This window comes from Eleutherodactylus coqui, chromosome 5 (assembly GCF_035609145.1).
Source record: "Eleutherodactylus coqui strain aEleCoq1 chromosome 5, aEleCoq1.hap1, whole genome shotgun sequence".
Taxonomy (NCBI): Eukaryota; Metazoa; Chordata; class Amphibia; order Anura; family Eleutherodactylidae; genus Eleutherodactylus; species Eleutherodactylus coqui.
Genome location: NC_089841.1, coordinates 234318683 through 234346478, shown reverse-complemented (window position 1 = coordinate 234346478; position 27796 = coordinate 234318683). Strand labels below are relative to the sequence as shown.

At 45.9% G+C, this 27796-nt stretch overlaps 1 protein-coding gene across 1 annotated transcript in view; it reads left to right on the top strand.

Moving 5' to 3' along the window:
• Window positions 1–15110: 15110 nt before the first annotated feature.
• The window catches only part of DENND4C (DENN domain containing 4C), a 91928-nt gene continuing 79242 nt past the window's right edge, over window positions 15111–27796 (top strand). The window contains exons 1-2 of the mRNA XM_066604342.1: window positions 15111–15269; window positions 26385–26705. Of these exons, the coding sequence (XP_066460439.1) occupies window positions 26404–26705 (302 nt within the window). The 5' untranslated portion in view covers window positions 15111–15269; window positions 26385–26403. The remainder of the gene's footprint in view (window positions 15270–26384; window positions 26706–27796) is intronic.

Below are 27796 nucleotides of genomic sequence, written 5' to 3'. Positions count from 1 at the left end.
GGACCACATGACCGCTGGGTGCCCCGTGCCACAGCAGAGCAGCAGGGTATTAGCGGACCCAAATCAGCTCTGTCAGTGACTACTGTCAGTATAGGTGGATGTTTTCCCTTGTAACTGAAGCTCCTATAGATGTCCAGTTATGGTGTAAAATAAAAAAATAAAGAGAATGTGAGTGACCCCCCCAAAGGTGTTATATGACGTTGGTTGGGACATAGATGTTAAAAAAGTAGTTACAAAAATAAATTTAAAAAAATTACAGAATAAAATTTAAAAATACATATATGAAAAAGAACCCACTACCAACGTCAACCTAAACCATCGCCGTATGGGCCCTGTAAACCGAAACTATACAAATTATATATCAAAACATCCAAAACAAAATGAGGAACCCATTCTTGCACTTTATTTTAGTATAAATATAATTTAAAAAATAACTATAAATAGAGAAAAAAACTTTCTTTAGCTTTCTATCCCCAGTAAGACTAAAAAAACGGAAAAAACCACACTGGTCCTTCAGGGGTCGTGGGGGTTTGTAGCAAATAACATGTATTAAAATGCTTTTGAAGCTAAGTAACTGTGTGAATGGGAATACGGCACATAATAATATGCAGCCATTAGGGAAACAATTCAAGCATTGTGCACTTGTATAGAGCAGCCTCTGCTGGTCACACATATACATGAACAGACATACAACTTCTTGTAATATATTAGAAGAAATGATTTGAGTATCGTAAACAAATATCAACTGACTGCAATATTAATACCAACAGAATCTGATGTGCACCTCCCATCCTCGTCTACAGAGAACAATGCCGAGGACACGGTACGGAAAGTCTAGGCCAGTGTCACTAAGCAATGTTAGATGGATCTTCTGTTGTTGTCTGAGTCTGCACTGGGCTCTATTCAGTCCCACTAATGTGGATATCAGTCAGTGGCCACTGCTTTTTATAGGCACAGATAATAATAGATTGGAAAACACAGATATTCCGATATACTATACTGTAGTTAGGCCTCATAGAATCTGAGTATCATCGGGTCCAACCCCCTGCTCAATGCAGGATCACTAAATAATCCCAGACAGATATTTGTCCAGCCTCTGAACACTTCCATTGAAGGAGAACTCCCCACCTCCCGTGTCAACCTGTTCCACTCATTGATCAGCCTAGAATCATAGAATGGTAGAGTTGTAAAGGACCTCCAGGGTCATCTGGTCCAACCCCCTGCTCAGTGTAGGATTCCCTAGATGTCTGTCCAGTCTCTTTGAAGATTTCGATTGAAGGAGAGTTCACCACCTCCTGTGGCAATCTGTTCCATTCATTGATCAACCTTGGGGCTTTTACTCACTACCGTTTTTTTTTCGCTGTGATTTTGCTGTGGTTTTTTTAAAAATGTCAATGTAACTTTCTAATGTTAAATTCGCATCGCACAAAAAACGCAAGTAAGCGCTAACTTGCGTTTTTTGTGCGATGCGAAATTAACATTAGAAAGTCCCATTTACATTTGGAAAAAAAAACGCAGCGAAACCGCAGCGAAAAAAAACGGTAGTGGATAAAAGCCCTTACTGTCTAGTATCTAATCTGTGTCTCCAGCCTTTCAGTTTCGTACCGTTGCTTCTAGTTTTACTTGTACACATGAGAATAGGGCTGATCCCTCTGCACTGTGACAGCCCTTCAGATATTTGTAGACAGCTATTAAGTTTCCTTTCCTACAATTCCATTGTGTTAGCCTTTTTGGCTGCTGTATCACATTGTTGACTCATGTTCAGTCTATGATCTATTAGTATACCCAAGTCTTTTTCACATGTGCTTATGCTTAGCTCAGTTCCTCTCATTCTGTATGTGCTTTTTTTTTCATTTTTCTTGTTCAGACGTAACATATTAGTTGTACAAAGCTACAGTCAGCACATTGCTAACTTCTTCTAGACATACCATGCATTTCACCCATTACAATGGAAGTTAAATAGCCAGGATCTGAGACAGCAATTTAGCATGAGATTCTAGAACAGAATCATCATTTAATGTACTGTATATTCCGGCGTATAAGGCGACAGGGCATATAAGACGACCCCCCAACTGTCGCCTTTTACGCCTGGAATACGGTGTGAAAATAAAAAAATCAGTACTCACCTCCCCTGGCGTTCTATGGCGCCGCTGCAGGCTGTCACTCCCTCCTTGTCCCTGATAGAGCATTGCTTTCTGGATGCGGGGCTTGAAATCCCCGCCTCCAGAAAGCTAATGCTGTGATTGGCTAACACACATGGCATCAGCCAATCTCAGCCATTCAACATTGAATGGAATTCAAGCCCCGCATCCACTTTGACACTTTTTTTTGTATAGCCAGCGTATAAGACGACCCCCGACTGCAGAGCAGATTTTTCAGGGTTAAAAGGTCGTCTTATACGCCGGAATATACGATATATAAAGTAAATAGCAGTTTTGATAATTATCACACTGGCTCTCATAGCAGCACAAGTTTAAAAAGTTAGGGGGAGATTTATCAAAGCTATTGTGTCTGGATTTTGTTCTAAAATGCTACTTTTATACTTTTAATGGGTTAAAGGGGTTGTCCCGCGCCGAAACGGGTTGTTTTTTTTTTCAACCCCCCCCCCCCGTTCGGCGCGAGACAACCTCGATGCAGGGGTTAAAAAAGAACACCGCACAGCGCTTACCTGAATCCCCGCGCTCCGGTGACTTCTTACTTACCTGCTGAAGATGGCCGCCGGGATCTTCTCCCTCGGTGGACCGCAGGGCTTCTGTGCGGTCCATTGCCGATTCCAGTCTCCTGATTGGCTGGAATCGGCACGTGACGGGGCGGAGCTACACGGAGCCGGCATCCTGCACGAGCGGCCCCATTGAGAAAAGAAGAAGACCCGGACTGCGCAAGCGCGTCTAATTTGGCCATTAGACGCCGAAAATTAGACGGCTCCATGGAAACGAGGACGCTAGCAACGGAGCAGGTAAGTGAAAAACTTCTTATAACTTCTGTATGGCTCATAATTAATGCACAATGTACATTACAAAGTGCATTAATATGGCCATACAGAAGTGTATAGACCCACTTGCTACTGCGGGACAACCCCTTTAAGTATATTTAATATATTTTTTTTGTATTTGCAGTTTATATAATCTATGTTTATACGGTATTGTAATCCTTTGCTGTATGGTCATATTTACCTTGTATTTATCTCTGTATGGCTGAAATTTCTTGTGGCACCTCATCTTTTATAAGGTTTGAAATATGTTTATGCAATAAAGATTCATTTTTTAAAATAAATTTGGCAACTTCGCTCATTTTTTCCTTTTGGGTACACACTGATTTATAACATGCAACTTTTAAAAAAGTTGCCCAAAAAAGTCGCATAGCTACTCCAGTGCTGAGGAGGCATGTTTTCAGCACAAACTTTCACACCACAGAGAAAGAAGATATTTGTGCGTAATTTAACATGCTACATACAGCATTTTGAAGAATCAGGCACAGCTGAGGCATAAGCATAGCCAAATTGTCGTAACGAATAAGCACAACATAACTGTGTATATGATAAATCTCCCCATCAGAGTCAATTTAAATTACAAATTAAAGGGATATTCACATCTCAGACGTCTATGGTATATACACAGGATGTTATCACCTTATGAAGCATATAACTTTGAATCACCTGAATACCCCTTTAAGGCCTCGGTCAGCCGGGCGTTTTTTCGCGCGATTTGCGCATGCGCATGCGTCCGGCGATTTTATAAAACCATTGCTTTGCAATGGTATCGGACACATGAGCGCTTTTTATGCGCTCGTCCGATAAATTATAGAACAGAAATCGCAGATCGCACCTATCTGCGATCTGCGATTCCTGTTCTCTTCTCTATATGCGCTCAATGGGGCCGGCGGCAGCAGCGCCGACCCCATTGAGAACATATAGCAGACAAATCATTCTCCTCTTCCACAGCTGTAACAGCTGTGGCAGAGAAGAATGATGTTTCCCCATTGAATTCAATGGAGCCGGCAATACAGCTGGCTCCATTGAAAGCAATGGGCTGCCGGCGATCGCACGATGAATTTTTGGGAAGGGCTTAAAAATATAAGCCCTTCCCTGCAATTCATCCAGAAATGTGTAAAAACAAAAAAAAAAAAAAATACTCACCTGGTCCTGGCAGACGGAGTTCAGCCGCGGCCAGCCGGCAGTTCTCCTGAACTGCTCTGAGTAGTATTCAGCAGCCGGGGATTTAAAATCCCCGCCTGCTGAATGAGCTGCCTCTGATTGGTCACAGCCTCACCAATCAGAGGCAGCTCTCACTCACACCCATTCATGAATTCATGAATGGGTGAGTGAGTGCTGCCTCTGATTGGCGCGCTGAACTCCGTCTGCCGGGACCAGGTGAGTATATATATTTTTTTGGTTTTTACACATTTCTGGATGAATTGCAGGGAAGGGCTTATATATTTAAGCCCTTCCCGAAAATTCATCGTGAGATCGCCCGCAGCGCATTGCTTTCAATGGAGCCGGCTGTATTGCCGGCTCCATTGAATTCAATGCGCTGGACAGCTCCGGCCCGTTTCTATTGAAACGCGGCTAGGAGCAGTTTTTTCGGGCGATTTTTCAGCCCCGGTCACGCGATTTGCGGATGCGCATCCGTCATGCGATCCGCAAATCGCGGGAAAAAACGCCCGTGTGAATGAGATCTTAAAGAGAACGCCTACATCAGGGCAAACAAGCTGTACCCGTGTTGCCATGATTCCAGACAGTGTTGTCAAAGCGTAAAGTCAGCGTTGTCAGGGTACCGGAGCGGTTATGCAATGTTCTAAAACTGTGTGCCAAGTTAAAGTGAATGTATTAGTGATAGTAATTGAAGTGACTGTAGGGCCACTTTCACACGGGCGACAAAATCACGCAATTTTCTCGCGATGCGACAGCGCTACAAATTGCATGTATATGAAGCCCATGCTTTCCAATGGGTTCCTTCACATTAGCGATGTTTTGTAGGCTGCTACATTGTGAGAAAAAAAATTGCAGTTTGCTCTACACAGCCGTGATTCGCAATGTTTTGTGGCCCATGTTTTCCTATGGAGCTTTTCTTTGTGTTGCATCGCAGTTTTGTGCGGTGCAATGCAACTTTTACAGTACCATTGAATGGCTATGATTGGTTCATCGAGCGCTGCAGTGATTGGCTGAGCCACAGCGGATGAGGACCAATCAGAGCCAGTGCTTGCTTGAGGCGGGATTTTTGATCTCCCTGACCAGGAAGCACTGACTGAAGACTACAAACAAGTGCCGCGGGACTGCTGAAGCAGAACTGCTGCGGCGGAGACAGCACCTCCTAGGTAATGTATTGTTTTTTGTTTTTTTTAATGCAGCCAGGGCTTATTTTCAGGGTAGGGCTTATGTTTCAAGCCCCCTGAAAATCTCAGCAAAAGTGCTAGAAAGTCTCGTGACTTCGTAGTGCCACCAAATCTCGATATCGCCATGAGAAAGCACAGCAAAATCGCACACAACACAGCTGCGATATTGCTGCAGTTTTCTCGTGGCGATATCGCTGAAAGAGGCCTAACACCAATTTAGCTGCCAAAAGATTTTTCTACTTTACTGTAATGTCTCATGATGGTGCTCCGTCCCGGCTCCGGTCCCTAGTTGCAGCAATCGATCACGGAGCTCTGTTATTGGCTGCAGCTCTTGTCACATCCAGTAAAGGCCGCAGGACTGCAGCTGTAAATAGAGACCAGTGCGGGGGACTGAGCACAATTGTGGGACAGCAGGAGCCGGGAGAGGTTGATATATCGTGGAGAAGAGGTTATCCCGAGAGCTTACTACTCCCTTTAATCTAATTATATGTTACAAGTCTCCATATCATCTTGAACTGATGCTGAATACTATAAGCCCTGGGCCAGGACTTGTGTTCCTATCAGCTCCAGCCAACATACTATAAAAAAGGGGTATTTGAGATAAAGAAGACAAAGAGCTGTGGGTGTGGTACTCGCCCAACCAGACCGACTGCTTTCATACAAATACTAAATAAGAGTAAGGACTGTGAACAAATCTGCATCGCCCAGCAAGGTATTTTAACCAATTAAGCTTTTAATTTTTATGGTACCAATAAGGTGCTAACAGATGGGATGGAATATTAAGCAATGGCAATGCCGAATATGCCGTCCTGGAATTCCGCACCAATATTTGCACGTCTAACTGCGGATTTTGATGTGGAATTGCCTGCAGAATTCTGCCTTTTTCAATTCTGCATCAAAATCTGAACATCAGCAGTGTGGATTTTGGTGCTAAATAGTCCGCTGGACGGCATATTTTGCAACACTACTGCGGAACATTCCATGCCATGTGTAAGCACTGTGACACGGAGCAACTATTGTCCTGATAAAAGTTTCTCAGACGGCTGTATGCACAGTTGCACATGAATAATTTGAGTGTGCAAATGCAGAAAATAGAATCCATTGATTTCAATTAGCTTGTTCACATGCGTGTATTTGGCGTCCGCAATTCAGTCGCACAAAAAAATTCGCAGCTGGCTGTATTTTCCTGCACATTTGCGCAGGAAAAGAAAAATTTTGAACTCATGAAACTAATTGGCCATTTCAATGGCTGAGAGCATTGTTGCGTGTTTTTCTGCACACATGTAGCACAGTTGTGTGTGTGACATGCGCATGTAATGTAGCAGAGCTGTGGCTGTCACACGCATGTAGCAAATGCAGTTGAGTTGTGTGTGTATGGTGCATGCATGTAGTAGAGCTGTGTGTGTATGACGCTCACATGTAGTAGAGCTGTGTGGGTTGTGAGGCGCACGTGTAGCAGAGCTGTGTGGGTGTGACACACATGTAGCAGAGCTGTGTGTGTCTGTAACACGTGCATGAAGCAGAGCTGTGTGACGCGTGCATGTAGCAAAGAACTTTTTTCATTAGCTCTAGTTTCTGTGATATACAATAAGTTGAAGTATGTTATTTTAACAGATTAAGAGAAAATTATGCATTTTAATTCCATATGCTAACAACATTGAAAGTGAATAATCACAGAGGTGAGGAAAAAGAAAAAAAAACACATTCACTGAAAAAGCCAAAGATACCTGAAGGTCTGCAAAGCAGACACGGTCGCCATAGGCACGATCGCCATAAGGCAGGCACAATCGCCACCGGCACAATCGCCGTAGGGCAGGCGCAATGGCCTTAAGCCCTGAAAATATGTAGTCAGCCAGACAATAATGTGTGGAGGAGCAGCTTGTTCCTGGCAGGCTAATATGTAGTCACCCACTCAACCCAGCCCAGTTTGGGGAGGAGTGACTGCATATACTAAAAGCCTGCACATGTGAACGATACCAAAGATGTCAGCCATAGATGGGTGGTGACCCACCATACAGGATATCAACCCTGGCTGATATGACAGCGGGTTGCCCTGTATCTCCAAGGTGGGCCACACTGGCTGACATCTTGGGCTCCCCCACCAACTAGCAAACTACATACAAAGATACTAACGCATACTAATAAAATGCGGGTGTTAGTACTGCATTTTGGCCAAAATGCATAGGCTGACGGACCGCGTCGAGGTCACACCGCTTCCGTCAGTACCTACGCTAACTCACAATAAATTAAAAATAAAATATTTTCAGGGCTTAAGGCCATTGCGCCTGCCCTACGGCGATTGTGCCGGTGGCGATTGTGCCTGCCTTATGGCGATCGTGCCTATGGCGACCGTGTCTGCTTTGCAGACTTTCAGGTATTTTTGGCTTTTTCAACATTGAAAGTGCATTCGAAATTTTTTTTTATGCCAGTTACATTCTAAGAGTTGTAAATTGATGGAAGAATTCCTGGCCGGTGGTTCGGTGTGAAGAGAATCATGTTGTGACTTCATGAGATCGTTTTCTTTTAGTTTGCCTCTTGTGAGTTCCGGAGCATCCCTACACACAGACCAGCAGTAATCCACAAGCATTACTTCATTCCAACGGCCCTGATATCTTTGTTCCATTACAGAAATATCCTGGTGGAATCTTTCTCCATGTTCATTACTGACAGCTCCACAACTAGAAGGGAAAAAGTCTAGGTGGGAGTGGAGAAAATGGATTTTAAGGGACATGTTGCATCCGAGTTGATGGTATTTTTCCAGAAGTACTGTCACCAACTGAGTGTAGTTATCATCTTTTGTTGCCTAAGAATCCATGAATAACTCCCTTTAAGGCTGGCCAAGCTTCCTTTTTTTTTCCCTTCAAAACTTGGTGAAACGCAGGATCCTTTACAAGTTGTCGAATTTGTAGCCCAACAAAAACACCTTCCTTAACCTTCGCATCATTCAATCTAGGAAATTTGTCTCTTAAGTACTTAAATGTCCTTCCTGGTTTATACCATTGACAAAATTTTTCATTAAACCCAGCTTTATATGAAGGGGTGGTAGAAGAACATCTTTTGGGTCCACGAGAGGCTCGGCAATTACATTTTTCTTGGTAGGGTCAAGATTTCTTGCAGGCCATTCCACTTGAATGTAATGTGATTTCCTATCCCTACTGTCCCACATATATAAAAAGCAACAGTATTTAGTGTATCCCTGTTGCATTCCTAAGAGTACAGCGATGACTTTTAGATCACCACAGATTTTCCACTTGTGTTCAGCATATTTGATTGAGTCGAGGAGGGCTGTCATGTTTGCATAAGTCTCCTTCATGTAAACTGCATGACCAACAGGAATAGAAGGAAGACGGTTGCCGTTATGAAGTAATACAGCTTTCAAACTAAGCTTGGAGGAGTCTATGAATAGCCTCCATTCAGATGGCTCATGGTTCAAATTCAAACATTTCATCAAGCCATTAACCTCGCAGCAAACAACCGGATTGTTTTTCTTCTAAAAAACAAACGGCAGCAGATCCCTCTGACGTTCTCTGTACTGTGAGGCCCTGACATCATGTTGAAGATTCCATTGCTGTAGTCTTGACGCTAGAAGTTCCGCCTTCTTCTTTGACAAGTCAAGGTCTCGAATGAGATCACTTAATTCCGCTTGACTCAGTCTGTGCGGTGTATCATCTTTTACCTCAAAGTCAGGGTCATGAGATGTGGGAGGCTTGTTGGGTTCTTCTTTTTCCACACTTTCTTCATTTTGTACTTCAAGCTCATAATGTTGGGGTGGAGTAGGAACTGGTAAACTATCTGAATGTGGAATAGGTCGAATACGAGGGTCTGCTGATAAGTCTTTGGCTTTGTGTTCTTTTTCTGTTTCTATGGTAACGAATGTTACATCACATGAAAGCCTTATGTGTCTAATATATGTTTTTTTAAAAATTTAGTGTTTGTAGCTTATGGCAACAGTGATCTCGGCACGCGGGAAAACAAAATGGCGGAGTCTAAGGCGATATTTACAGCAAATGAGAGCAGAAGAGTGATAAAATTCTTGTTTCTGCAAGGAAAGTCCACGAAGGATATTCATGGTGATATGTTGCAGACATTGGGTGTCAATGCCCTTCATATTCTACAGTTAAGAACTGGGTTGCCAAATTTAAAACAGGCCACTTCAGCACCAATGATGAGGAATGTCCTGGACGACCGAGAGAGGTTGTTGTTCCGGAGATCGTCGATGATGCGCACAACCTCATGCTGGAGAATCGGCGAATGTCAGCTAAAGGAATGTCAGACATCATGGGGATTTCTCATGAACGTGTTTGTGTCATTATCCATGAACATTTGAACATGAAGAAGCTATCTGCAAAGTGAGTCCCCAAATGTTTGACAACAGATCAGAAAAGCATGCGAGTGAAAACTTTCCGGTCCATTTGTCAGCGTTTCCGGACTAATAAGAACTTCCTGGATCGACTGGTCACTATGGATGAGACCTGGATTTATTTGTATGACCCTAAAACCAAGGAGCAGTCAAAAGAGTGGAGGCACAGTGGTTCTCAGCCACTAAGGTGATGGAGTCTGTGTTCTGGGATAAGGATGGTGTGCTGCTAGTGGACTACCTTCAAAATGGTTCCACCATCAATGCAAGGTATTACATTGAACTTTTGGACCAATTGAAGGCAGCTCTAAAGGCCACAGGGCGCGGCAAACTGTCCAAAGGAATCTTGTTCCTGCAAGACAATGCCTCTGCTCACACTGCACAAGGGACCACGGCAAAACTGGTGGAGCTAGGCTTCCAGCTGGTTGACCACCCACCTGATTCACCAGATCTCGCTCCCTCCAATTATCATCTGTTTCCAAACCTGAAGAAACACCTCAGGGGTACCAAATTTCACACCATTTCTGATGCCATGGCTGCTACGGATGACTGGTTTGAGGCACAACCGAAATTCTTCTTTTTGCAAGGCTTACAGAACTTGGAATACCGATGTAAGAAGTGTGTTGACATCAGTGGAGAGTATGTGGAATCAATGTAAAGCTTCATCTTCCTATCTCGTTTCTTTCTGGGTAAAGCCAAAGACTTATCAGCATCCCCTCGTAGCAGATAGAAGATTTGGGTATTGAACTGTTCTTGTTTTCTTCATTGACAATCCTGCAGAAATAGCAGTCATCTGTATGGTTTGTAGGCTCATGCCAAACCATAGGCACAGCAGAACCCGTAGATCGTTTTTTATTTTTCAGCCGTTGTTGTAGTTTAACTGAACAAGAGTTACAACATCTATGTGGAGCCCATGACTTATCCTGGTCCCCTACCTTCATACCAAAATAATGATGATAGGCAGTCTTCACAAGAGGCGTCAGATAGCGTTTCTGTGACGAAAATGTTATTTCACCACAAATGTAACAAAAATTATTCCCTAAGGCCGTCTGCACACGGCCGTGACGGGCTCTGCCGCTGAATTCTGCGGCGGGGACCGTCACGGCGCCCCCCAGAGACCCCCAAACTTACCTGCGGATCCGGCTTCCTTGCTCATGTGACATGCCGGCCACGCCCACAGCGTCACATGACGCAACCGGCCGTGTCATATGACGCGGCGGCGGTAGGCGATTTCACGCTATCTTCCGCTGTGCTACAGCGGAAGAAAGCGTGAACGGACGGCTTCCATTGACTGCAATGGAAGCCGTCTGCGCGTACACCCGCGGCAAATAGAGCATGCCATGGGTGAGGACGGGAGATTTCACGGTGCGGAATTCCGCGGTGGAATTCCGCACCGTGAGCCCTGAGCTATTAGGTTCAATAGAACCTAATAGCTGCGGGCAACGCAGCGGATTTCTGCCGCGAATTACGCGGCGGAAATCCGTTCGTGGGAAGGAGGCCTAAATTTACACATTTTCCTGGCATTTTGATATAGCAAATTTTACACTTCAAAAGTACTCCAAAACCAGAAATTCTGAAAAAAACCCAGAAACAATATGAAACTCAGTCATAGCAACATTTATAACCTTCAAACATATGGAGAACGTTGTGTTATGTCAGTTGAGAGGTACAACAACTCCCCCCCCCCCCCAAAAAAAGAAGAAATTCCCACTAAATAAAAATGTAAACGCTAAAAAAGGACATTTGTTTGTATTTCGAAAGCAAGAGCTAATTGGTCATTTTTATGGTGATTTTTGAATTCAGCAGATGGAAATACATAGGAATACGCTAATTTTGAGCCTGAAACAAAATCATCGTTGGGCAGTGTTATTTGATGAAATGGCTCTTGACGGCGTATTATAGGCATCTTCACTTCTTAATCTTTATCCAGGCTCAAGGAACAACGACACAAAGCAGTTTCCATGGGTGTGACAATATCTGCACAGTTATCTTCACAGACTGGTTATCCCCGCTTATCGTGCTCCTAGATCATGTGACTCGCTCGAAACTGCATCAATTTCCATAACTTGCATTAACATACCACGAAAACTGCATAATGCTGCAACCAAATCTTCACGGTGTGGCGTTTTCTGAGGCAGTGTATGCTGGGAACCTATAGTGTAACAAATAGGAGCACAGAGAGGACAATATTACCAAGCAGCAGCACAGAGGAGACACTATTACCAAGTGGAGCCACAGAGGAGACACTATTACCAAGTAGGAGCACAGAGGGGACACTACTACCAAGTAGGAGCACAGAGGAGACACTATTACCAAGTGTGGCCACAGAGGGGACACTATTACCAAGTAGGAGCACAGAGGGGACACTATTACCAAGTAGGAGCACAGAGGAGACCCTATTACCAAGTGTGGCCACAGAGGGGACACTATTACCAAGTAGGAGCACAGAGGAGACACTATTACCAAGTAGGAGCACAGAGGAGACACTATTACCAAGTAGGAGCACAGAGGGACACTATTACCAAGTAGGAGCACAGAGGAGACACTATTACCAAGTAGGAGCACAGAGGAGACACTATTACCAAGTAGGAGCACAGAGGGACACTATTACCAAGTAGGAGCACAGAGGAGACACTATTTACCCCTTAAGGACATGTCCGATTTTGGGCTTAAGGACGCAATTATTTTTGGCGGATTTTCCTTTCCATTTTTCAAAAGCCAAAACTTTTTTACTTTTTCATCGATACGGCCGTATAAGAACTTTTTTTTTTGCGTGGCGAATTTTAGTTTTTATTGGTGCCGTTTTTGGGTACATTGACTATATTGTAAAACTTTTAATAATTTTTTTTATGATCGCAGGGAGAGAAAACGCATCAATTCTGCCATAGATGTTTTTTTAAAGCGTTAATCATGCAGCATTAATGACACGATACATTTTTTCTGCGGGTCGGTACGATTACAACGATACCAACATTCTTATATTTTTTTTAGGTTTTTCCACTTTTCTGCAATAAAAACACTTTTTTGGAAAACAAAATTGCTAAATTGCAGCATTCAAAGTCCTATAACTGTTTTAGTTTTCCATGGACGGAGCTCTGTGAGGGCTTATTTTTTGTGAGACAAGCTGTGGTTTTTATTGGTACCATTCTGGGGTACATACGGCTTTTTTGATCACTTTTATGGTGTTTTTTGGGAGGTAACATGCTAAAAATTTGCATTTTGCCTCAGTTTTTAGCTTTTTTTTTACCGTTTTTTGCCCTGCAGGATAAAAAGCGTGTTAATCTTATTGTACACGTCATTACAGACACAACAATACCAAATATGTGGGATTTTTTTTTTCATGCTAATATGAGATAAAGCACAAAAAATGTTTTTTTTACATTTTACTTTTTTGCACATTATTTTTATCTTTTCTTTACACCATTTGTGTCCCTCTGGGGGACTTACACCATAGCACCGATGATCGCTATGATAAGACATTGCAGGACTTCTCTCCTGCAATACCTTATCGCTTGTTATAGGGATCATAGGCAGTGGTAATACAGGATGCCTGTAGGTGGCGTTCTGTTACCATGGCAACCAGCTGGGCTCTCTGCGATTACATCGTGAGAGCCCAATGACGTCACAGAGGGAGCATGCTCCCTCTGTGAACCCTTCCCAAAAAGGTCATGTGACCGATTACCATGAAAATAGTAAGAAATAAAATAATCTCTACCAACTTGGTGTCGCAGTAATCACGCTGATCCAGAGGAGGAAATGATCAGCTTATTTTTTACTGAATGGTCCACACCGTAAAGACAAAAGCAGAAAACAATGGCGGAATTTCTGGACGTAAACCTAACCCAAGAGGACGTAAACTTACATCCTGTGGATGGCTCAAAAGTGAGCCCGCGCCATCCACAGCAGGAGCTGCCTGTGATAGCCGGCCTACTGCTGCGACAGCGGGGATCGATGAGAGCATTGATGCCCACGCTTAACCCCTTACATGCCATGATCCATGTACATCGCGGTATGTAAAAGGTTCACAGGAGGAGCGTGCTCGCTGTGTGATGTTATCGCACTTGGCGATGGAATCGCACAAGGCCGATGGGTTTCTATGGCAACTGGATGCCATGTTCTGGTGTCTGGGCCTGCCATCGCTATGGTAAAGTACTGCAGTGCATTATTATAGTTATCAGTGCTTTTATGGTTTAGGTCACCTACAGGGACATAAAAAATGTAAAATAAAAATAGTGTAAAAATTAAAACGTGAACTTCCCCTCTTTTTTTGCACACTTTCCTGTTTGTATAAGGGCTATTTCAGACGACTGTATATCAGCTCGGTTTTCACACCGAGCCGATATATGGTGTCCTTGTCTGCAGGGGGAGGAGGATGAAAGAGCCAGGAGCAGGAACTGAGCTCCCACCCCCTCTCCACTATTTGCAATAGGAGTGGGCAAGATGGGGCGGGGCTAAGTAACAGCACGTAGCTCCTCCCCCGTTCCTCCCATTGCAAATAGTGGCAAGGGGCGGGGAAGGGGCGGGAGCTCAGTTCCTGCTCCTGGCTCTTCCATCCTCCTCCCCCTGCAGACAAGGACACCGTATATCGGCTCGGTGTGAAAACCCAGCTGATATATGGTCATCTGAAATAGCCCTCAAGAAAATAAAAAATGTTTAAAAAAACCACATATTTGGTATCATCGTATCCACAACGACACGTACAATAAATTGAACAAACTATTTATTCTGCACGGCAAAAAAACTGGAAAAAAAAACGGAGGCAAAATGCTTATTTTGTTAATTTTGCCTCCCAAAGAAATGCAATAAGTGTTTAAAAAAAAGCCGGATGTGCCTCAACATGGCACCAATAAAAACTACGGCTCGTCACGCAAAAAGCAAGCCCCGACAGAGCTCCGCCCACGGAAAAAAGTTATGGAACCTTGAATGCAATGATCTAAAAAAAATAAATCATAATTTAAAAAAAAAAGTGGAAAAACCACTGTGGAAAGTGGAAAAACCTAATAAAAAGTAATAATTTTGGTATCGTGGTAATTGTACCGATTTGCGCAAAAAAAAATTAGAATGTCATTTAAGCTTCATGTTTAACGGTGTAAAAAAAACAAAAAACAGCAGAATTGATGTTTTCTTTTCTCTGCCCTCCAAAAAAAAAGTTTACAATACCAATATAAACCACGCAAAAAAAAAAGCCATGACTTTTAAAAAGTGGAGATGAAAATCCTTTTAAAAAATTGTCACGTCCTTAAGGGGTTAATGCAAAAACCCAGGGTGGCCACCGAGGGGTTAAGCTACCGTGTCCCGCCGCATCCTTCTTTCCACACAGCCCGCCAGCAGCCCGTGTCACGTGACCTTCCTGTCACCTGACGTCCCGAAGTCAGAGAAGTGTGTATGCGGTGCAGTACCGGCACTGGCCACTAGGCGTCAGCAGAGAGGCGGTCACCGGGGCTAAGCCCGGAAGTATTCTCCGGTCTACAGTGGAGATCATGGCGGCAGCGGTGCGGGTGACGGAGGGGACGGTGTGATCCTGGAATGTGAAGTGCCGCCATTCGGATTTTTCCTACTTGTGCCTGTCTCTGTGGCCCAGGTGAGTGCGGACGGGGCTTGAACCCGGGGTGCAGTGAGGTCAGTGCAGGACTTCCCATTCCCTGCAGTGACGTCTCCCCCCAGCACCTGTGGTGTCAGGGATGTAGCAGAGCTGACTGTGTAGCTGCACCGCTCTGCACGGGTTACTTGGCCAGCCTTTATAGTGGCGCCCGCTGGCAGCTACCGTGATGTCGCCCTGCGAGGTGATGTGGATCAGGTTACCTGGCGTAGCGAGTGTCCGCTTACACACCGGCTGGAGCTGCACGCAGCCGTCACATGACTCCAGGCCGAGGGGGCGCACCGCGCTGCTTGGGCGCCATTCTGGGTCTTATGCGCAATATTACGCTGGCAGTTGTTGGTTTTATGTAGATTTCACGGCTGCGTTAGAAACGGAGGTTACTGCGCAAAATTTTGGCCAAAAAAGTTGTGCGTACGGGACTTCTACGTGCGCTAAAGTGCCGTCCGGCTGAGCGGAGACTAAATGCACCCGTCATGGCGCGTCGGGTCCGTCTGGCTCTGTCAGAAGGCGATCCGTTCGCACGGATTCCCCGTAACGGAGCTGGAGAACGGAACGCAGATGTGCAGCAGCCTCGTTGCGGTGCGTTCAGCCCAGAAGATTTGCGCAACTTATTACACAGTTTTTAAAGTCCATTGATTTTAACGGGTTCGTTCACACGTGCGATCGCGTGAAAAAATATGCATTGTGACCCGTCTTGGTGCACATTTGCGCACAACAAGAGCCTTTTGAAATCAATATGATTTAACCTTTTTTTTTTTTTTTTTGTATGCGCAAACGCGCAGTATATTCGTGCACTCAAACGCGCCGCAGCGGGTGAAATACGAAATACGCGGGCGTAAGCGCATTTCAGTGGTGCAGACACACGCATTTGTGAGGCCGAATTGCGCTTCCGCCCGTGTGAATAAGCGCTTACACTTCACAGCGTGATGGGCGGATCGTAGCGGCGGTTGCTGTGTGTGACGCCCCTTCACACCGGCGTATGCGCAAGAACCGCTCGTGTAAGTGCTGCTCATTCGCGCTGTGTGCGATGGGCTCTTGCACGCTTTTTTTGTGCATATTACCGCACTTTTTGCGCTCGCAGAGCCGGGTCACACGGGCGCAGGATACGCCGGGGTCTTAAAGACTTGAACGTAATGAGTTCCAGATGTGTTCTTTTTCCCATGGAATTGCGCAGCGTATCGCGAACATTGCGGATCCTGCTGCAAAAAAGAGCGATGAGAATAAACCCCGTGAAATCACATATGAAACGGCCCTAAAAGGGTAAAATGAGGGTTTACATCAGGCGTAACTCCAAGCTCCCCGTCTGCTTCTTTATCTCCCGTAGACTTTAGCCACTCGCCCGCCTCCCGTAGACTTTAGCCACTCGCCCGCCTCCCGTAGACTTTAGCCACTCGCCCGCCTCCCGTAGACTTTAGCCACTCGCCCGCCTCCCGTAGACTTTAGCCACTCGCCCGCCTCCCGTAGACTTTAGCCACTCGCCCGCCTCCCGTAGACTTTAGCCACTCGCCCGCCTCCCGTAGACTTTAGCCACTCGCCCGCCGCCCGTAGACTTTAGCCACTCGCCCGCCGCCCGTAGACTTTAGCCACTCGCCCGCCGCCCGTAGACTTTAGCCACTCGCCCGCCGCCCGTAGACTTTAGCCACTCGCCCGTAGACTTTAGCCACTCGCCCGTCGGCCGTAGACTTTAGCCAGCCGCCCGTAGGCTTTAGCCAACCGCCCGCCGCCCGTAGACTTTAGCCACCCGCCTGTAGACTTTAGCCACTCGTCCGCAGCCCGTAGACTTTGAAGGGGTTTTCTCTGGGAAAACAATCAGTGCAATGTTTTCGGGATGGGTCATCAATAATTGCCGGTGACCCGCTGCTTTGGATCCGCAGCAGTTTGTTGAGCGGGCGCCTGCTGTCTGTTCTACAATACACGGGGGTCAGAGTGGAAGCTGCTGCTTTGACCGGTGCTTGTAACTGCAGGTGCAGCGGCCATTGACTTCGATGAGACCCTACAGTTAGGAGCACCCTCCACTTCACAGAAGTCGGATGATAGGTTATCAGTAGAATTTCCCTGGAATTTCCCTTTTAACCAATTCTGCACCAACATCTGGGCATTCTTTGCCCGCACTGACCTCTTACAACCACTTGGGACAGCGTCGTTACGCGGGAGCTCCGTGATCTCACTGCCCAGACAGCTGATGTCACAGAGCTTCCACTGAAGACCAACCATGACACATTGGTGGGCTCTCCGAGCATGTGATCGCCATGACAGACAGTCACAGCCATCACAAAGGGCTTGGACCAAGCTGGACTCATCCCTTGCCCATCCACAGGATGAGGGGCTGATTGAGCCCGCTTATGGATAGCTGATAAGTTTTTCTTGGCATGCCCATTTAAGTTTGGTCCCATTGAAAAGTTCTTGGTTCCCATCTCCCTCCACTCACAAGGGGCGGATGGGTGTAAGGCTATCGCTGCATGGCGACACTGCCCACGATGGCATCCGCCAGGCCTTATACTTTGATGTCGAGGATTCATCGCGAGTCGTTGACGGATCTGCAACGCGCTGATTACGGGAAATCTAAACTTGCTGCATTTCCTGTGGTTGGCGGGTCACGACTGCAGCATCTTGTGAGCCCCAACACAACCCACGTCTTATACAGTTCAAGGATATGGACATCCTCCGGGGCCACATTTTTTCCACTTAAATCATGCATTTTGGAAGAATAGTCATTTTTACAATAGGATTTAATAGAACAAAGTTACACTGTTTGTCGTCTGCAGCTTCTACCTGTCCCAGTACATAGAGACCGCAGTCTGTAGAAGAGATCCGTCGGTGAGGCTGGCCGGACACCTTAGTTTCTCTCTGCTCTCTCCCTAAGGCCTCTTCTGCACGGGCGATAGCGATTTGGATGCGAGAAAATCACATCGTTGTCGCTGCTATGTGCTTGCGGTTTGAAATTTTTTTTTTTTTGCGCCAGACATGCGATTTTCTCCTAAAAATTCTAACATCACACGTGGTCCCAATTGTCTTGTGCGATTTTATAGCGCCAGAGAATTATTGATCAGGCGGGTGTGAAGTGAACTGTCTCTGACCCGCCCCACTCAAGATGGCTACTGTAAGGCCTGCACACGGGTGGGTCGGACTCCGCAGCGGTGACCCCGGCGTCTTCTTTCTGCGCTGCGGATGTGCCAGCTGTGCTTTAATGGAAGCCGTCTGTGCGTCCCCCGCACAGAATCGCAGTATGCCGCGATTTCTCCGCGAGCGGAAAGTCACAGAATCCATAGGGAAACATGGGCTACAAAAATCGCAAATCGCGGCAGTATAGAGCATGCCACGATTTTGTAATCTCGCACACTGTTAAACATCTTATGTGTGGAAGAACCCTTAGGAAAGCATGGGCTCTCCAAACATGCGGTTTCTCGCCGTGCCGAAGAGGCGTGACCTTCATATCAGCGCGTTTATGGCCATAACAAAGTGTTATCAAAGTTTATCGTTCGTCTCCTGGACATTTAGTATGAAGTAATCAGCCCGGCGACAGATCTCCTGATATGGCTGCCTTCACACGGCGAGCGCGATATTGGGCCGGGAAACCCGGCGGATTTTAAACGCGGGTGCAAAAATTTTTTTACATGTGAAAATGTCTTGTATCAATTCTCTGAAATTCCGATCCTCCGGCGCTCATTTCACGCACCTCGGAGGATCGGCAAGTGTTTCCCATTGATTTCAACTGGAAACTTCACATCGCACTTTTGTGTGCAGCATGAAAACAATAGGCGATGCGTTCCGAGGGGCGAAAAAATAGGACATGTGGCAACATTATTTATTGTTTTATTCGCTCATGTGTATAACTGCATTAAAACAAAATACAGATCGTATTCGCACATGTGGATGTAGCCTGAGGGAGCTTTCACACGGGACGAGCTGTCACCCTGTTGTACCACCTCTAGCTTGGATACAAGATGTGATACGGGTGGGCATAGAGACTCTAGTACCCTGTTGTACCACCTCTAGCTTGGATACAAGATGTGATACAGGCAGGCATGGAGGCTCTAGTACCCTGTTGTATCGCCTCTAGCTTGGATACAAGATGTGATACGGGCCGGCATGGAGGCTCTGGTACCCTGTTGTACCGCCTCTAGCTTGGATACAAGATGTGATACGGGTGGGCATGGAGTCTCTAGTACCCTGTTGTACCACCTCTAGCTTGGATACAAGATGTGATACGGGCGGGCATGGAGGCTCTAGTACCCTGTTGTACCGCCTCTAGCTTGGATACAAGATGTGATACGGGTGGGCATGGAGACTCTAGTACCCTGTTGTACCGCCTCTAGCTTGGATACAAGATGTGATACGGGTGGGCATGGAGACTCTAGTACCCTGTTGTACCACCTCTAGCTTGGATTCAAGATGTGATACGGGTGGGCATGGAGACTCTAGTACCCTGTTGTACCGCCTCTAGCTTGGATACAAGATGTGATACGGGTGGGCATGGAGACTCTAGTACCCTGTTGTACCACCTCTAGCTTGGATACAAGATGTGATACGGGCGGGCATGGAGGCTCTAGTACCCTGTTGTACCGCCTCTAGCTTGGATACAAGATGTGATACGGGTGGGCATGGAGACTCTAGTACCCTGTTGTACCGCCTCTAGCTTGGTTACAAGATGTGATACGGGCGGGCATGGAGGCTCTAGTACCCTGTTGTACCGCCTCTAGCTTGGATACAAGATGTGATACGGGCGGGCATGGAGGCTCTAGTACCCTGTTGTACCGCCTCTAGCTTGGATACAAGATGTGATGGGGGCGGGCACGGAGGCTCTAGTACCCTGTTGTACCGCCTCTAGCTTGGATACAAGATGTGATACAGTAGGCATGAAGGCTCTAGTACCCTGTTGTACCGCCTCTAGCTTGGATACAAGATGGCAACCCGGTTCCCCTCTGTATCGTCCGGTTTCATCGTTCATGATACAACTGCAAACGGGATGGTGGGTATCAAGGGCCGTACTTGTAATGGGGGCTGTGAGACCAAATGTCCAGCCAAGCGCCTGGCTGTGACTCCTGTTTTCTCACGGAGTCTGCGGACCGCAAGCTGGGGCTGTCACATTAGGGCGGGCTCATACGAGCGTAATGTATGCGCACAATGTCGTGCAGCACACACTGCGAATGGATCCAGTCCCACCTGTGTAAATACATTGCGTATGTTACGCACGTAATAAAAGGAAGGCAGCGTGTTCCTCTTTACCGCGTGTTACACGCGCTATAGCCCTGTACTCTATGGGAGCATAATAAATGCTGTACACATAGTTACATCGCATATGTGCGCCTTTTATACGCATCGTCACTGTGACAGCGGGAAATAAAAAAAAAAAATACGTGAAGTGCTGTCAGGCACAATCCAAAATGTCTGCCACACGCAGCGAAACGCCGGCTCGCGCAATCTTTTACACATGCGCTCATGTGAGCCGCCCATCCGTTTATTCCTTGTAGTGGCTGAGCGCCTGCGTTCGTGTAAGCAAGGAATTGATGTCCCCACAGAAAGCAATGGGGATGTACGAATGTGCACTGAACACACAAGAAGTTGCACGAAGTGCTGCGTGATTGAGCAAAACCTCCCCACCCCCCAATCTTGAAGTCTAACTTCACACAGTTGAACGCGATGTTGAGCTGCGCCGAATATTAGACTCCTCTAGAGCGAGTAAATATGGCGACTGTTGCATCAGCTCTGTTTTACAAGATAACCACTCCTGGCAGGGTCCGGCACATTTACTGATGGCTGATATGTGAGAGCGCTGCGGACGGCGACGCACCCAGGCAGCAGATTTCGCCTTCTCAGTTCATTCAAATTCAAGCAGGGAAATCTGCTGCTGATTGGCGCCAAAATCTGCGGCAAAATTCCCAACAAATCGGTCTTGTGTGAACAGACCCAAATGGCCCTTCTACACGGGGCGACAGTCGGGTAAACGGCGGCACGAGTGCTGACGTCACCGCTAAGGTCGTTGGCGCTCGTGCAGAGCGTTTTCACTGATGGACTTCAGCGCTGGATCGCGGGTTTCTCGCTCAGCGCTCCACCCTCTATGGGCGCGGCGAGCGTTTACACGGAGCGACAAGCCCACCATCCAGCGATGGTTTTCGTGCTGACTGAAAGTCCGCGATTACAAGAAGTGAACAAATGGTAAACCATTCCTTTGCATTTACACGGACCGTTGTGGCTCAGTCGCTGAAAGGGCGTGTTCAGCCATCGAATTCGCTGCATGAATTACGCCTCTAAAAACCGTTGCACAATCTGCATCTCTCCGCCACGTTTTCGCCACTGATCCACGTGAGGGTTTAGCGCTGTCAATGGGCAAAATCCGCGTGCGGAAATCTGACTTGTGAAAACCGTGTTTCCGTGAGTTTCTGTGTAAAGAAGAGACATGTTGTTTCTTGACGTGGAAACCATTTTCCGCCATGGAATTCCACACACGGTTTAGCCCATCTGCTAAATACACGGAGCGGCGCTGCAGTTTTGGGCAGAAAGCTGCGGATTCTGACTTTTTTTCAGAGGCAGAATTTACACGCAAAGTTCTGAGGTAAATCCCGCCGTCTGAACGTACCGTAAGGCCCGTGTCACGCGGGTGTGTGCACATTTGTACGGCATCTTTGCACAGCACACCCTCCTCGGGGAGCGTTCGCACGGGCGGGATCTGCATGTAGCGTGTGGATTGTGGTGCGACTTTCACCCACTCATTTGAAGAGGTGAAATTTGCGCAATTTTTTTTTTTCTTAATTAGTACTTTAACAGATAAAGTGGAGAATCCCCAGTGGGGCAGGGAAAACGGGTTTATGTTCACACTGGGCCTAATCTGCAGTAGAGAAACCTCCACGGTGCAATCTATACAAAAAGGAGCATATTTTACACGCCAGTTTTGCAGTAAGCTACACCGGTGCGTTGGAGGGGTGCGGTCTGCGGGGATAATCCACATTAGTTCATGTGATGCAGATTTAGAGTCTGTGCCTCATGTTGATTTTTACAGAGCAGGTTAGATTCTCCTCTGTTGCTGCGGTCATGTGATGCCGATATTTCGCAGGCAAATATGTAAATCTATCTTATATAGAAAATGCTAAATTTGTTTGGATGTGTATACGACCCAAACACAGTTCTGGTCCGATATGAGTGAAGTTTACCGCAGGCGAGGAATACTGGCAGAATTAAAAATCGAAAACGCATTTTCTACACTGCTGAGGTACCATGAAAGCTGCGCTGTTATTGGTCGCCATATATTATACTGCTGAGGTAAAATGAAAGCTGCGCTGTGATTGGTTGCCATTTCTGACACTGCTGAGGTAAAATGAAAGCTGCGCTGTGATTGGTTGGTATTTCTTATACTGCTGAGGTATAATGAAAGCTGTGCTGTGATTGGTTATTATACTGCTGTGGTAACATGAAAGCTGTGCTGTGATTGGTTGTTATTTCTTGTACTGCGGAGGTAGCATGAATGCTGCATCATGATTGGTTGCTATTTCTTATACTGCTGAGGTAAAATGAAAGCTGCGCTGTGATTGGTTGCCATTTCTGACACTGCTGAGGTAAAATGAAAGCTGCGCTGTGATTGGTTGCCATTTCTGACACTGCTGAGGTAAAATGAAAGCTGCGCTGTGATTGGTTGTTCTATATTATACTGCTGAGGTAAAATGAAAGCTGCGCTGTGATTGGTTGCCATTTCTTATACTGCTGAGGTAAAATTAAAGCTGTGATTGGTTGCCATTTCTTATACTGCTGAGGTAAAATTAAAGCTGTGATTGGTTGCCATTTCTTATACTGCTGAGGTAAAATTAAAGCTGTGATTGGTTGCCATTTCTTATACTGCTGAGGTAAAAGGAAAGCTGCGCTGTGATTGGTTGCCATTTCTTATACTGCTGAGGTAAAATGAAACGCAGTGTATATCATCTAGTATACCATATAACAGCGCATGGGCATATCACCTAGTATACCATATAACACACGAGTATATTTCCTGGTATACCATATAACAACGCACGGGTATATCCCTTAGTATATCATATAACAACGCATGGGTATATCACCTAGTATACCTTATAACAACCCAGCGTATATCACCTAGTATACCATATAACAACGCAGCGTATATCGCCTAGTATACCATATAAAAATGCACGCGTTTATCGCCTAGTATACCATATAACAACGCAGCGTATATCGCCTAGTATACCATATAACAACGCACTCGTATATCGCCTAGTATACCATATAACAGCGCATGGGCATATCACCTAGTATACCATATAACAGCGCATGGGCATATCACCTAGTATACCATATAACAGCGCACGAGTATATTTCCTGGTATACCATATAACAACGCACGGGTATATCCCTTAGTATACCATATAACAACGCACGGGTATATCACCTAGTATACCATATAACAACGCAGCGTATATCGCCTAGTATACCATATAACAACGCAGCGTATATCGCCTAGTATACCATATAACAACGCAGCGTATATCGCCTAGTATACCATATAACAACGCAGCGTATATCGCCTAGTATACCATATAACAACGCAGCGTATATCGCCTAGTATACCATATAAAAATGCACGCGTATATCGCCTAGTATACCATATAACAACGCACTCGTATATCGCCTAGTATACCATATAACAACGCACGGGTATATCACCTAGTATACCATATAACAACCCAGCGTATATCACCTAGTATACCATATAACAACGCAGCGTATATCGCCTAGTATACCGTATAAAAATGCACGCGTATATCGCCTAGTATACCATATAACAACGCACTCGTATATCGCCTAGTATACCATATAACAACACAGGGGTATATCCTCTAGTACACCATATAACAACGCAGGCGTATATCGCCTAGTATACCATATAACAACGCACGGGTATATCACCTAGTATACCATATAACAACCCAGCGTATATCACCTAGTATACCATATAACAACCCAGCGTATATCACCTAGTATACCATATAACAACGCAGCGTATATCGCCTAGTATACCGTATAAAAATGCACGCGTATATCGCCTAGTATACCATATAACAACGCACTCGTATATCGCCTAGTATACCATATAACAACACAGGGGTATATCCTCTAGTACACCATATAACAACGCAGGCGTATATCATCTAGTATACCATATAACAACGCAGGCGTATATCATCTAGTATACCATATAACAACGCAGGCGTATATCTCCTAGTATACCATATAACAACGCAGCGTATATCGCCTAGTATACCATATAACAACGCACTCGTATATCGCCTAGTATACCATATAACAACACAGGGGTATATCCTCTAGTACACCATATAACAACGCAGGCGTATATCATCTAGTATACCATATAACAACGCAGGCGTATATCATCTAGTATACCATATAACAACGCAGGCGTATATCTCCTAGTATACCATATAACAACGCAGGCGTATATCACTTAGTATACCATATAACAACGCAGGGGTATATCAGCTAGTTGTTTAAAATCTGTAGTGTATCGCATGGGAACTTGGCCTAATGTATCTTTTTAAGAGCCGCAATAAACGGAGTAACTATTAGGGCCTCCTTAAGGCCCTTTAAGACACAACGATTATCGCACAAAGCCATCTTTTGACCAATAATCGTTGTCTAACTGCACTGACATCGCACAGTTTTCATTAAGCTGTTGCTGAAAGATCAGTTATCAGGAATACACAGCAGGATACAGCTGATACTATTGTTTCTGCTGTATCCCGCTCTCTGAAAACAGGCTGGGTATGAAGAACAGAGCGGTCCAGCTGTGTTCTTCATCCCCCGTTCGAAGCGTTCAGCTGTATAACACCGGCACACTCTGATCGGGGAACAGCTGGATGCAGAAGACAAGCGGACCTGCTTGCCCTCTGCATCCCGCGCTCGGCTGTATAAGAGCCGGGCGCTCCGAGCAGAGATCAGCTAGATACAGAAGACAAGCGGTCCTGCTTGTCCTCTGCATCCCCCGCTCTGCTGTATAAAAGCCGGGCGCTCCGAGCAGAGATCAGCTAGATACAGAAGACAAGCGGTCCTGCTTGTCCTCTGCATCCCCCGCTCTGCTGTATAAGACCCGGGCGCTCCGAGCAGAGATCAGCTAGATACAGAAGACAAGCGGTCTTGCTTGTCTTCTGCATCCTCCGCTCGGAGCACAAGGTGATTGCTCAACATTTCAGCGATCATCTTGCGCTGTAAAAAAGCACACAGCAATTATCGCTCAAAAGATTTTTTGAGCAATAATGGTTGTGTCTAAACCAGGCTTTACACTGAGCAATCGCTGGATTGTGTGAACCTGACGGTATCGTTTACTGTAAACTCTGCCGGCGACCAACCATAATTTGTTCTCTTATCATTTGTCCAGTTTAGGCAGCCAAATGTAAAAGCCAAATGCCATCTGCTTGTGTAAACAGGCGGTCCTTCATCTGTGAACCACTGCCTGTTCACTGTGAATGGAGGCGGTTGTTGGAAGGGATCGGTGAACAGAGGCGGAGCGCGCCAGACAATAATTATCACCTGTGTTAGAAAGCACTGTAGCGATAGTCACTGGGACGACCATCATCCCGTCTGAAAGGCCCCGTAGAGTAGGACATACTTGTGTATGGCTCTATATGACTAGGGGCTGTATGGTTGTTTATCTGTGTATAGTGGGGCTTTTTGATAGCATAATGCCAGTTTTTGCACATATTCCCTGTTTTACTGCGTAAACACATTTTATTAATATATATATATATAACTTTACAAGCTTAAAGCTTGGATCTCACTACCGTCGAAGCTTCTTACTGAGGCTCCATTCATGGTTCCGTCAGATATAGCTAGAAGAATAGCGCAACATGCAGCGCTATTCTCCTTATCAAATTGACACAGTCCTCATGAGCCCCAAGTCAACAGCGTTGGGCACCATTGGCGTCTGTTGTGTGCTGATTCCGGGCACTGCCGTCACGGTTGTATTCTGTGAACGGAGCCTTACGTTGACATTCTGTTTAGTAGATTGTTGATAGCGGATCGCCTTGTTTTTTAATCTACGCTGTTATCGACTCTTTGCTTCCTCTTGTCTTATAGGCCGCCATCCGCAGATACGATGGAAGATAAAGGTCCCCGCGTTGCCGATTACTTTGTAGTGGCAGGACTGACAGATACCTCTAAACTCCTGGAACACGATGCGGCCCGATCGGAGACCAAAGCCGGTCGCCCCAAAGCTCCGATCACAGATCTTGCCATTATTAACCGGTTAGCTGGTGAGGCGGTACCGGAGGGTTACACGTGTATCGAAGTCACGCCAAGTGGCCTTCAGGCGAATCTCAATCACGGCAGTCTGAAGAGCCCAGAGCTGTTCATTTGTTACAAACGAGAGAAAGGGAAGCTACCACTGATAGATATCGGGTGAGTATTTCACTCTTGTTGCCCATTCTTCTGTTCCATGGATGGGATTAGTTTTGATACATAAGATTGGGTCATATTAAATTCTCAGAAGAACATTGAAATCAAGTATTACCGCTGAGCGTTTTCAGCACCAAATGAATGGCGGTGCGCTGTACTACTCACTGTTGGGGCATTGGGGGGCAGTTGTTTTACAGCCCTTTAGTACTACTTGACTGTTTTTGCCTGAAAATTTGTGTTTCAAGGGGGTTTTCCATGCAGTGACCGCCGGGATACACCAGGGGTTGGAGCCGAAGCACAGCACTGACTCCTGTGTAGTGGCCAGTGCTTGTAATTACAGGCTGGGGGCCCATTGATTTCAGGCAGAGCTGTTCTGGCCACTACACAGGGGTCACAGCAGTGCTTCCGCTCCGACCCCAGTGTAACCCGGTGGGTGCTGCCTGCATTAACCCTTTAATATATATGTACTAATATGAAACTGTACAGTGTTTGATTACCGCAGGAAACTGGTGCATTCTGTGTAAGGTCAGGTTGGAAATTAGTTACTGCTTGTTGCTCTGTGGAATGCCCTTTATAAAAGATATGTATATGTTCTGCAGCATTTTGGGCATCCTTGTTTTGTGGGTACAAAATTTCTTAAAGGGAACCTGTTGCCCAGATCATGCTGCCCCTACCGTGGGCATCGTGACCTTTAGTGAGTGGTCTGACAAGCTGAAATCGGGTAGGTGGAAATCACAGCAGTATTGTAGAGAAACTCTAAAGGGGTTGTTCAGTTGTAAACGATTAATGGATTTTTCCTCAGGATAAGGCATCAATCGTAGACCAGTGAGGGTCCATTGCAGGGGGTTTTGCTCCAATTGGCCATTCTCTGGGTCGGTGCGCTTGTGCACTGAGCAGATTCTTGCAGGAAGCGGACAGCTCAGTTCTTACTCCAATGGCTCGGCCTGGTATTGCATGCGAAGTTCGCATTCAATTTAAAGAGATCTTGGCCCACAATATCAAGCTGAGCCATTGCAGGGTGAATGGAGCTGTCTGCTTCCTGTAGGAATAAGCTCACTATATAGGCATACTAGAGAACAGATGATTGGGGGGGA